This window comes from Vipera berus (genome assembly GCF_964194415.1).
Source record: "Vipera berus genome assembly, chromosome: 3".
NCBI lineage: Eukaryota > Metazoa > Chordata > Lepidosauria > Squamata > Viperidae > Vipera > Vipera berus.
In genome coordinates, this window is record NC_138204.1 from 5,600,436 (window position 1) to 5,612,877 (window position 12,442).

Consider the following 12,442-nt stretch of genomic DNA (forward strand, 5'->3'; position numbering starts at 1 on the left):
ACCCTTTTGAGGGTCCCCCACCAAAGCAAAACCGAATGCGGAAGACGGAGCTTGCCTTCCAGCGGCCGCAGCGGCTGCGATGGCAAATCGGAAGTCCTATTCTATTCTATTCTATTCTATTCTATTCTATTCTATTCTATTCTATACTATTTTTGGAGGGTCCAGAGGCCACAGTTCTCTCAGGTACCTTCCACAGGTCTGGAGGTCACATGAAAGACACCCCATTCTTAGTGCAGCCTCTGCAAATTGTGTGAGAACCAGACGTCTTTCTAAGAAAAGCTGTTGCGTGGCCTTGGTAAACACTGGCGTCAGCCCAAATGTTGCGCCATCTTTACCCATCCCTGGCTTACAGTCTGCTGAGGATTTGGCAGGCCCACTGTTGCACCCCAACAAAGAAATCGACAATTCAGACAAGAGAGAGAGAGAGAGAGAGAGAGAGAGAGAGAGAGAGAGAGAGAGAGAGAGAGAGAGAGAGAGAGAGAGAGAGAGAGAGAGAGAGAGAGATGGAGATGGACTGTGGTGCTCCATTACCTTGTTGCAGTTGGCCAGGTGGGCTTTTAGGCCGGACACGCTGCAGTAAATGGCTGCACAGCACTGGAAGGGAAAATAGAGAGGCTGAGTGAGGAACTGGGGAACCTGCCTCCCCCCAACCCTCGGCATCGTTCCTAGAGGCTGCAGCCCACCTTCCCAAAGGTTGGGAAGGAGAATATTTGTAGCTTGGGGTTGAAATGAGGGGTCCTTGGTGCTCTCTGAGCTTGGTCACTTTCCTGCAGATGTTTCAATACCAACTAGGTTAATATCATCAGTGCTAGAAGGGAGTGAGGTTTGCCGGGGGGGAGAGAGGAGGAGGAGGAGGAGGAGGAGGAGGAAGAGGAAGAGGAGGAGGAGGACAACTATGGGCTACTTAGTGCTCTCTGAGCTTGGTGGCTTTCTTTCATTACCCAACTAGGTAACATCATCAGTGCTAGAAGGGAGGCGGGTTTGCAGGGAGGAGGAGGAGGAGGATAAATTAGGAGGAGGAGGAGGAGGAGGAGGAGGAGGAGGAGGAGGAGGACAATGACTGTGGGCTTCTTGGTGCTCTCTGAGCTTGGTTGTTTTTTTTCATTACTCAACTAGGTAACATCATCAGTGCTAGAAGAGAGTGGGGTTTGAGGAATAAAGGAAGAGGAGGAGGAGGAGGAGGAGGAGGAGGAGGACTATGGGCTACTTGGTGCTCTCTGAGCTTGGTGGCTTTCTTTCATTACCCAACTAGGTAACATCATCAATGCTAGAAGGGACTGGGGTGTATGGAGAGAGGAGGAGGAGGAGCAGGAGGAGGAGGAGGAGGAGGAGGACTGTGGGGTCCTTGGTGCTCTCTGAACTTGGTGGTTTTCAAGCTAGGTACAAATCATCCTCAATGTACACCATTACTTCAGTGACTGTTTGAAGTTAGAACAACACTGGGGGGAAAAAGCGACTTATAGCCGTTTTTCATTGCTGAAAATCCAGATGCCTGGCCACTGTTTTATATGTATGATGGTCGCATTGTCACGGGGACCCGTGACCCCTTTTTGTGACCTGACAAGCAAAGTCAAGGGGGAAGCTGGGTTCACTTAATAATCACATTCCTAACTTAACATCTGCAAGTGATTCGCTTAACACCTGTGGCACACCTCCTCGTAAAAATGAGACAAAACTCACTTAGCAGCAGCAATCTGGGGGCTCCGTTGTGGTCCAGGACTACCTATAGCACGGGTCTTCAAACCTGGCCCTTTTAAGGACTTTTTAGGATGCCTGGCTGAGGAATTCTGGGAGTTGAAGTCCACAAGTCATAAAAGGGCCAAGTTTGAAGACCCCCTGCTTGTGGACTTCAACTCCCAGAATTCCTCAGCCAGGCACCCTGGCTGAGGAATTCTGGGAGTTGAAGTCCACAAGTCATAAAAGGGCCACGTTTGAAGACCCCTGACCTATATAGTCTGTTTGTGACTCCCATCTTCCTCAAATCCCATCCAAGACAAATCGAGGGATTTCCAGACATCAAAACACAACGCACTCACGTCATTTGGGCAATTGATGTGTCCTTTTTCTTTGACTTCATTCTTCCAGGCCTCCAGAAGACTCGGGTTCAATTTGGGAAGTCCAGGCCGAGTGTAATTTAGCTGCCAACATTCAGCAGTCACAACAGTCAGAATGCTATTCACAAGTGCGAGGAAGAAGGCGGCTAACGGCTCCTTACCCTCCTCTCCCCTCCCCCACTCCAAGAGGTTCAACAGGTAGAGAGCATTTACATGCCTTTCCTCCCCACAACGGAAAAAAAAAGTAATTTTAGGGAATGTTTTAAAAACGTGAATCCAAATGAATGCGAGCAACAATTAACAACGGAAAGCGAAAGTGCAAACAAGGAGAGGAGGGCAGAGGAGCAACGGCAGTTAAAACGTGACTTATGACTGATCCTCGGACTTGTGACAGGGTCACCTGACCAAAATTCGGGCGCTTGGCAACCAACACGCATGCATCCCAGGGTCATGTGACCCTTGAGACTCTGGAAAGAGTGCAGAGAAGAGCCAGAAGGATGATCAGGGGACTGGAGGCTAAAATATATAAGGAACGGTTGCTGGAATTGGGAATATCTAGTCAATTTCTCTCTCTCTCTCTCTCTCAGCCCACATTACAGGGTCGTTGTGAGGATCAGTGAAGAGAAATCCCCACGGGAGCCATTTTGGGCTCTTGGAGAAAGGCAGGATATAAATCTAACCCAGCGGGTAGGCAACCTTGGCTCTTTTATGACTCGTGGACTTCAACTCCCAGAATTCCTGAGCCAGCCACGCTGAGGGGAAAGGGAGAGGTTTCCAAACTGAGCCATGCTGGCTCAGGAATCCTGGGAGTTGAAGTCCATGAGTCACGAGGGGGCCATAGTTCCCCCATGCTGGCTCAGGAATTCTGGGAGTTGAAGTCCACGAGTCATGAAGGGGCCATAGTTCCCCCGTGCTGGCTCAGGAATTCTGGGAGCTGAAGTCCACAGGTCATAAAAGAGCCAAGGTTGCCTACCCGATCTAACCGATAAAAAGCATGCGACAATCCTCAAGCCAAGCCTTCCCCCCCAAACACCCCAATTCTCCGACCCCCTCCCCCACCCTCCGCCATCTTTGAGAAGCTCTCGGGGCTCCCAGTCACTCACTTGCTTCGTTTCGGGGACCAGGTCGTCCTTCATCCGCCGCTTGGTCCAGTCCTTGGCCAGCTCGTCCTCCGCTATTTCCTGCAAGTGGAAGACGGCCACCTGGGCGGAGGTGCGCCGGATGCGGCCGCTCGGGGTCCTCTCGAAATCTACCACGGGGCTGGGTTCGGGTTTCACCTCTGGCTGCTCTGGGGGCTGAGGAGAGAAAAGCGGTCTGTGATGAAGGCAGATGCTGGAAGGGAGGAAGGAGGGGAAAGAGGCAGGGAGATGAAAGAGGAGAGGAGGAGGAGGAGGAGAAGCAAGGTAGGAAGATAGGGAGGGGAGAAGGGGAAGGAGGAGGAGAAAGAGTAGGAAGAAAAGGAGAAGGCGAAGGAGGGGAGGAAGGAGGGAGGGAGGGAGGGAGGGAGGAAGGAAGAGAGGGAGATGGAGATACAAGGAGGAAAATGAAAAGGAGAATGAAGGGAGGGAGGGAAGGAGAGGGAGATAAGAAGGTAAACAAAATGAGGAATGAAGGGACGGGAGGAGGGAGGAAGGGAGGGAGACAGAAGGAGGAAAATGAAAAGAAGAAGGGAGGGAAGGAGGAAGCGGGAGAGAGGGAGATGGAGATAGAAGCAGGTAAAAAAGAAGGATGAAGGGAAGGGAGAAGGAAGGGAGGGAAGGAGAGAGGGAGACAGGAGGAGGACAACGAAAAGGAGAATGGAGAGCAGGAGAGAGAGAGATAGAAGGAGGTAAACAAAAAGAAAGATGAAGGGAAGGGAGCAGGAGGGGAGGGAAGGAGAGAGGGAGACAGAAGGAGGACAACGAAAAGGAGAATGGAGAGAGGGAGGGAGGGAGAGGGAGATAGGAGGTAAAAAAAGAAAGATGAAGGGAAGGGAGCAGGAGGAGAGGGAAGGAGAGAGGGAGACAGAAGGAAGACAACGAAAAGGAGAAGGGAGAGAGTGAGGGAGGGAGCGGGAGAGAGGGATAGAAGGAGGTAAACAAAAAGGATGAAGGAAAGGGAGAAGGAAGGGAGAGAGGTAAGGAGAGAGGGAGAGGGAGACAGGAGGAGGAGAACGAAAAGGAGAATGGAGAGCAGGAGAGAGGGAGAGGGAGATAGAAGGAGGTAAACAAAAAGAAAGATGAAGGGAAGGGAGCAGGAGGGGAGGGAAGGAGAGAGGGAGAGGGAGACAGAAGGAAGACAACGAAAAGGAGAATGGAGAGAGGGAGGGAGGGAGTGGGAGAGAGGGAGAGGGAGATAGAAGGAGGTCAACAAAAAGAAGGATGTAGGAAAGGGAGAAGGAAGGGAGGGAGGGAAGGAGAGAGGGAGAGGGAGACAGGAGGAGAACGAAAAGGAGAAGGAAGGGGAGAAGGAGGAGACAGAGGAGGAAAGGAAGGAACGAAGAAACAAAATGGAGACAGAGAGGAGGAGGAGGAGGAGGAGGAGGAGAAGGAAGAGGAGAAGCAGATGGAAGGGAAGGAGGGGAAGGAAGGGAGATGGAGACAGGGAAAAAAGGAGCAGGAGAATGAAAGGAAGGGCGACAGAGGAGAAAAAGGAGGAGGAAGAGGAAGGGAGATGGAGACGGAAAAGAAGGGTGAGGAAGGAAGGAAACAAATTAAGAAATGGTGGTAATTAAGGACTTGGTCAAGGTTCCAACTGACGAACCCAACCAAGCCAACACCTTTGAGATATTTTGATCTCTTGATGTCAAACTTTGCTGAGTACACCATTTCGGCACAGATGAAAGCAAAACCAGCTCTAGCAAAACCCAGCCCAAAGCCCTATACTAGTAAAAGAACAGAAGTTCCCCTCCCATCCATGAGCAGGTCACATTGCCCAATTAGGTGCAATTATATTGTTATGAGAAAATGTCTCCCAGTCGGGTAAGGCACCTGGTGAATCGTCCTTGATTCTCGCGGTCTGCCTTCTTTAGCTTTGTGGCCTGCATTCTAATTCCCCATCCCCCACCCACCCCCGCCACAAGTTCATTGGCAAGCAAAGAAGCAGTTACTGTTGCTCCAGAAAGCGTGCTTCAAGTTTGACAGACTTTTATTGCTGTTCTACCTTCAGAAGTTTCAAAGGACGGGAGTGGGGTGGGCTGGGGTGGGCTTGTGGGCCTTGGTGCACTGCAGGGTTGCCCAAGCACAGGGACTTCCAGCTATGTGGCCTTGAACTCTCTAAAGCAGTGGTCCCCATCCCTCAGTCTGTGGACCAGCAATGGGCCATGAAATGCCAGAAACCGGACCACGCAAAGAAGTGAAGCCCCATCTGTGGGATGCAGCCCCCCTCCGGTCCGTGGAAAAACCTCTCTCCGTGGAACCGGTTGCTGGTGCACAAAAGTGGGGGGGGAAGCACTGCTCTAAACCTTTCCTTCACCTGCACCCATCAAGGAGGTTTCCAGATTCTGCAAACTGTCCTAAAATCTGTTGTGATTCTGTGCCAGTCGGTGGACCTGGCAGCTGAGTCCAGGGAATCAGAGGAGGAGGAGGAGGAGGGGCCTGGAGAACCATCAGAGTTGGAGGAAAGGCTCTGATGAGCTCCAGGACTTACAATCTGATGAAGAGCCTGGCCCTTCCGCTCGTGCTCACGTTGAGACCCAGCTGTGCTGGGAAGCTGAGTCAAACTCTGAGGACTGACAGATGCTCGCAAACGCCGACAGGCAACAAGAGCAGGACAGAGGGAGGCAATGGGGCGACTCCAAGGGCGAAGGAGAAAGCATTGAGAAGCCACGCCTTGGGGCTGCATAATAAAAAGGGAAGGTGTGGGCGGTGCTGGTTGCTGAAGGCAACCGTTTGCAAAGGACTCAAGTTTCATGGGATCATGTTCTGATTGCCTTGCCTATGAGCAATTCTCCATTTGAATTCGCGTTTTGTTTGCCTTTTGCTTTGGGGACATTTTGCAGGTCTGTAAATACTATTAAAAGGGGTTTCTTTTTCCTGCATTTCCAGCCTACTTGTTGCAAGAGGGGTTTGTCCTTGTGAGTTAACAAGGACTCACGTAGGCTGGGACAGAATGACATCAAGGGACTCACGACTTGTCCTCTTACCACCTTGACAGCCTCCCCGCAGTCCTGTGATCAAAATGGTGGTTGCAACGTCTTGGGGAGGTCCTGTGATAACCCAGGGCAAACCTCCCAGCTGGCTTCCCATAAACATCACTTTTGGGAAGCCAGATTCGCTTAACAACCATTGGATCCTTCGCTTAGCAACGGCAGTGAGGTGATCAAAATTCGGGCACCCGGTTCAGATTTAAGGACCGTCGCGGCCTCCTGCAGCCGTGCAGGCTGCGACTTGCATTTTGCGACCCCGGAGGAAGCTGGATTCGCTTAACAGCCACCTTATGCCTTAAAACGCCCGTCTGACGCACTTAACGACCCGCGGCAAAAAAAAAAAAAGGCCACAACAGCAGGTCGCATCCTGTCTCGTGGGACGACCATGCTGCTTAACGAGGGGATTTTTCCGGTCCCAAAACAGAAGCCCAATCTTGGTGAGAAGGAAACGGGGGGCATGGGTGGAGGCTCAGAGGCTCACCATTGCCGGATGCTCGGAGCGGATGTGGTAGTCGTGTCCAGCTTTAGATTTGTAAGCCTTTCCACAGTGCGGGCAGGTGAAGACCGGCTTCTCCATCTCCGAGGGCTGCTTCCCACATCGCTTCTGGTGATACTGGTACCCCATAAGGCTGGAGAAAGTGGCCACGCAACCCTGAAGCAAAATAAGAAATAAGAAATGGCTGCAGGTCAGCAAGGAAGGAAAGAAAGGTTTTCGGGGTGCCGGGTCAATCCTTTAAAACAGCCTAAAAGTGTTATAATAAGCCAGGGCTTTTCAACCAGTGGTACGGGTACCACCTGGGGTACATTGGCACCTGGCAGGTGGTACGCGACCACCCTAGAGAAGTGTTAGCAGGGGAGGGGAGGGGAAGGAGCTGAACCGGTGGCAGCACCACACAAGCCTGAGCGAGAGACGGCTGGAGCTGCAGGGCTGTCAGGGCTCAGCGGAAGCGCCAGGATCAGTGCCAATCTCCAACTGGAGCTCGGTGCTGATCCCGGCGCTTCTGCTGAGCCCAGAAGAAGAGCCGATCGGCTGGAATGTTGCAGCATCTCCAGGGTCTTGTGATTTACATTCAGATGCTTGGCACCTGATTCATATTTATGACGGTCACCGTGTCCCAGGGTCATGTGAAGTGACCAAAACCTGCTGCAACCACCCAGCAGAGGGGGGGGGGAATAAAAACCAAACACCCCCCCCACTCCACCCCCGCTGCCAATCCTCAACAGAAATGCTCACAACAATGAAAACCTCGGACAGGAGGAAGAGCGCTGCCAGGTGGGCAGGCAGGTGTCTTGCTCGGCTGTGGCTTGGGGGGCATTTTTTTCAGTGCCATTGTAACTTCGAACAGTCACTAAGCGAACTGTTGTAAGTCGAAGACTACCTGTACTTCATCTCTTTTTTATTTCTTTTTTTTTTTTTGGTCATCAAGTTTTTGACACCTTGCTAGGCGACTGGTGGTACTCGGATGTTGCCATATCCTAAAAATGGTACAGTGGGTGAAAAGGTTGAAAAGCCGTGCACTAAGCAATAGCAGAGGAGGAAAAAACACACACACACACAAGAATAGCGGTTATTTGGTACAACCACTATTTAAGGGAGAGCTGGGTTATCAAGTTTGGCTTGAGAGCCGTGACGGTGCCCTCTTACAAAGGGCAGGCCAAAATTGGCCTCCCCGGCCAAAGAGCCGGTTTGGTTTGATGGTTAAGGCACTAGGTTAGAAACTAGGTGACAGTGAGTTCTAGTTCTGCCTCAGGTACGAAAGCCAGCTGGGTGATTTTCGGCCAGTCATTCCCTCTCTGCCCAACTGATCTCACAGGGTTGTTATGGGGAAAACAGGAGGAGGAAGGAATAGGTATGTTCATCGCCTTGAGTTATTTATAAAAATAATAAAGGCAGGGGAAAAATTCTAAAATAAATAAATAATTAAACCCCCGCCCCCCCCAAAAGAAAATCCTCCTCCTCTCCATAAACCCCACACCCTTCCAGCACTGATGATGTTACATAGTTGGGTCATGAAATGTTTGCGGGAAAGCCACCAAGTTCAGAGAGCACTTAAGGACCCCATAGTCCTCCTCCTCCTTCCTTCTAACACTGATGATGTTACCTAGTTGGGTCATGAAATGTTTGCGGGAAAGCCACCAAGTTCAGAGAGCACTTAAGGACCCCATAGTCCTCCTCCTCCTTCCTTCTAACACTGATGATGTTACCTAGTTGGGTCATGAAATGTTTGCGGGAAAGCCACCAAGTTCAGAGAGCACTTAAGGACCCCATAGTCCTCCTCCTCCTTCCTTCTAGCACTGATGATGTTACCTAGTTGGGTCATGAAATGTTTGCAGGAAAGCCACAAGTTCAGAGAGCACTTAAGGACCCCATAGTCCTCCTCCTCCTTCCTTCTAGCACTGATGATGTTACCTAGTTGGGTCATGAAATGTCTGCAATAAAACCACCCAAGTCAGAGGGCACCAAGGACCCCACAGTTCAGCTGCACATATTCTCTTCCATCCACACAGCTCAGGCAAACATTCTGTCAGACAGCAAAATCAATACCTCATTTGGGCATTTGAGTTTCCCCATCTGCTTTAGCACTTTCCTCAGCCTTTCCCTGTCTCCCAGTTCACTGAGTGGGACAGCGGCTTCCACAGGAGCAGTCTGGAAAGAAGAAATAAGGGGGCAAAAAAAAAAAAATCAGACATTCATAGCAACTGTACCGGTTTGCAACAACCTCCTCTAAGAGTCGAAGGCACAAATTAGAACTGAATTTCCTAACTTTCGGCAATTTCCAAGTACACGGACTTCAAATCCCAGAATTCCCCAGGCAGCTTAGCTCCTCGTGAGAATTCTGGGAAGTGAAGTCCAGTCACTCAGAGGTTGTCCCAGCTGAGAAATGTTGGACTGGAGCGGTGTTTCTCAACTCTGCATCTTTAAGATGTGTGGACCTTGGAGTCCCAGTGGACAATCCCTTAAATATGAGCCAGCCGTGTGCTGCGGGCCCCCCAAAAAAGCCAATACAATCTTAAGCTGCATCAACAGAGGGATAGACTCAAGATAATGGGAAGTGTTAATACCTCTTTAAAATGGCTTGGAAAGACCATACTTGGAATAGTACATCCAGTTTTGGTCACCATGATATTAAAAAAAAGATGTTGAGACTCTAGAAAAAGTGCAGAGAAGGGCGACAAAGATGATTAAGGGACTGGAGGCTAAAAGGTTTGAAAAAATGGTGTCAGGAATTGGGTATGTCTAATTTAACGAAGAGAAGGGTGAGGGGTGACATGATAGCGGTGTTCCAATATCTCAGGGGCTGCCCCACAGAAGAGGGAGTCAAGCTATTCTCCAAAGCACCCGAAGGCGGGACAAGAAGCAACGGATGGAAACTAATCAAGGAGAGAAGCAACCTAGAACTAAGGAGAAACTTCCTGACTGTTAGAACAATTAACCAGTGGAACAACCTGCCTCCAGAAGCTGTGAATGCTCCAACCCTGGAAGTCTTTAAGAAGAGACTGGACAGCCATTTGTCTGAAATGGTATAGGGCAGGGGTCGGCAACCTAAAAAAGGAAAAGAGCCACCGGGAACCGGTTCCATCACAAATTAAAAAAACTGGGAGCCGCGTGCGTGTGTCCATGCACGCGCAAAAAACATTTTGCGCATGCACAAAACGGTTTTTTGCGCATGCGCGGATGCACGCGGTTGCCAATTTTTTTAAAAGTGAGATGGAACCGGTTCCCGGTTGCCCGACGGCGACGGCCCGTCTGCAAAGCTGCCGCTTTCGGCAGCTTTGCAGACGGGCCGCGGCAGCGTCCTCAAAGAGCGACGCCGTGGCCCGTTCGCGCGGAGGTACGCGCGCACCTCTCCAAAGGTTTTGGGAGGTGCGCGCGCAGCTCCGCCCATTCGGGGAGGTGCGCGTGCACCTCTCGGAACGGGCCGCGGCGTCGCTCTTTCAGGAAGCTGCCGTGGCCCATTTGCAAAGCTGCCGCTTTCGGCAGCTTTGCAGACGGGCCGCGGCAGCTTCCTCAAAGAACGCCGCCGCGGCCCGTTCGCGCGGAGGTACGCGCGCACCTCTCCAAAGGTTTGGGGAGGTGCGCGCGCACCTCCGCCCATTCGGGGAGGTGCGCACGCACCTCTCCAAACGGGCGGTGCCACTCTCCATTTGGAGAGGTGCGCGCGCACCACTGCCCGTTCGAAGAGGTGCGCGCGCACCGGGCGGCTGGGAGCCGCAGGAGACGGCTCAAAGAGCCGCATGCGGCTCCGGAGCCGCAGGGGGTTGGACTAGAAGACCTCCAAGGTCCCTTCCAACTCTGATGATAATGTTGGCTTCAACTCCCCAAATTCCCACTTATTAATCATTCTCATTCTCCGAAAATTCCTCATTTCCAGGCTGGATCTCCCTCTGATGAGCTTCCCCCCCCCAGTTACTTCATGTCCTGCCTTCCACACGCACGTGCAGAAACTCCATACCTTGTTCATGTGCTCTGCCATCGTGTGATAATTCAGCCCTGCTTTGGACTTGAACTGTTTTTTACAGTGCTGGCATTTCAAGGCATCCTGCAGCTAAAGCCAAGGAGAAAAATACATATATTTCAGACCCAGAAATCTAGAGTGGATACCATTCATTTTCCTTTCATCAAACTACACTTAGCGCTACTAATTGGGGTACGTGACTCTGTTGCACATCTGTTTTTTGCTTAACCGCTCGTTGTTTTTAAGCCAACTCGTGAATGCTATTCAGAGTTGTTCAAAATGGGGAATAGTTTATGATCCTAGTGAAATAATAAAAATACAGGTACTGCACTTCATTTAGGGACCGTTCAAAGTTACGACGACACTGAAAAAAGTGACTTTGGGCTGTTTTTCACACTTATGACCATTGCAGTCAACTTGATTAAAATTCAGGCACTTGGCAGTGACTCATAGTTATGACGGTCGCCCTGTCCTGGGATCATGTGATCCACTTTTGTGGCCTTCTGACCTTAAAGTCAGTGGGGAAGCCAGATTTACTTAACAACCGTGTTATTAACTTAACAACTGCAGCGATTCACTTAACAACAGTAGCAAGGAAAGTCATAAAATGGGGCAAAAATTCACTTTACAAATGTCTCACTTAGCAACAGAAATTTTGGGCTCAGTTGGGGTGGTAAGTCGGGACACTACAACCGTCGTAAATAGGAGTCAGTGGCCAAGCCCACTGAATTTCAATCACAAGACCATGGGGATGCTGCAACGGTCATAAGCAAGGGTCTTTAAACTTGGCCCTTTTATGACTTGTGGACTTCAACTCCCAGAATTCCCCAGCCAGGCACGCTGGCTGAGGAATTCTGGGAGTTGAAGTCCACAAGTCTCAAACTGACCAAGTTTGAAGACACACACACCCCCGGTCATAAGTATGAAAAATGGTCATAAGTCTCTTTTCTTTCCAGGGCCGTTGTCCCTTTGAACGGTCACTATATGAGCTGTTGTAAGTCGAGGACTACTCGTATATTAAACTGCCGCAACCCAGCAATTGTGATGCCCATTCCAGGGGCCTGGAATTCAGAGTCAGTGGTCCAGGAGTAAAAACCCTGGTGTAGGACAAAGGAACAGGACAAAAGTTGGTGTTGGGCCAGAGTGAGCCCACTGAAAGCAATCTGCGGCTGCAGAAATGTCCCTCGGTGTTTTTAATGGGGAGTGTGCAGCTCCCTACTTTTTGGCAGACTTCCATGTGCTTCTTGAGACCCAGGACCGTCTTCCGAGTGATCATGCCACAGGTTGGGCAAGCGACCTCTCCCTTCTCGTTGATCGTCCGCTGCCACTGCTCCTCAGGGCTTGCTGAAGAAGAGAAAAATGTAACATGTAACACCTCTACTCCGCGAGCTGCATTGGCTTCCGGTTGCCCTCCGGGTGAGATTCAAGGTGCTGGTGATGACCTATAAAGCCCTAAATGGCTTGGGTCCAGGTTATTTGAGGGAACACCTGCTGCCAGCATCAAGTTCCCTTCGTCCAGTGTGCTCACACAGGGAGGGTCTTCTCAGGGTGCCGCCGGTAAAAGATTGCCGGCGGATAACACCCAAGGGGAGGGCCTTCTCAGTGGGGGCGCCTGCCCTCTGGAACCAGCTGCCTGTGGAGCGTAGGACTGCCCCTGACCTTCGTTCATTCCGCCGGGACCTGAAGACCTGGCTCTTCGAGCTTTCCAGCCAGGACTGAGGATTTTTAACTGGGGTTTTATTTTTAGGGATAATTTAATCTTTTTTAATTGTTTTTTTTTTAACTTTTGTATTTTGTATTGGTTT

The 12,442-nt window shown here is 50.8% G+C and overlaps 1 protein-coding gene across 1 annotated transcript in view; it reads right to left on the reverse strand.

Moving 5' to 3' along the window:
- The window catches only part of ZNF512B (zinc finger protein 512B), a gene marked incomplete at its 5' end in the record, with an annotated part of 31,293 nt that overhangs the window by 3,017 nt on the left and 15,834 nt on the right, over window positions 1-12,442 (reverse strand). The window contains 7 exons of the mRNA XM_081326038.1: window positions 532-594; window positions 2,037-2,138; window positions 3,158-3,349; window positions 6,662-6,832; window positions 8,726-8,827; window positions 10,635-10,727; window positions 11,857-11,981. Of these exons, the coding sequence (XP_081182164.1) occupies window positions 532-594; window positions 2,037-2,138; window positions 3,158-3,349; window positions 6,662-6,832; window positions 8,726-8,827; window positions 10,635-10,727; window positions 11,857-11,981 (848 nt within the window). The remainder of the gene's footprint in view (window positions 1-531; window positions 595-2,036; window positions 2,139-3,157; window positions 3,350-6,661; window positions 6,833-8,725; window positions 8,828-10,634; window positions 10,728-11,856; window positions 11,982-12,442) is intronic.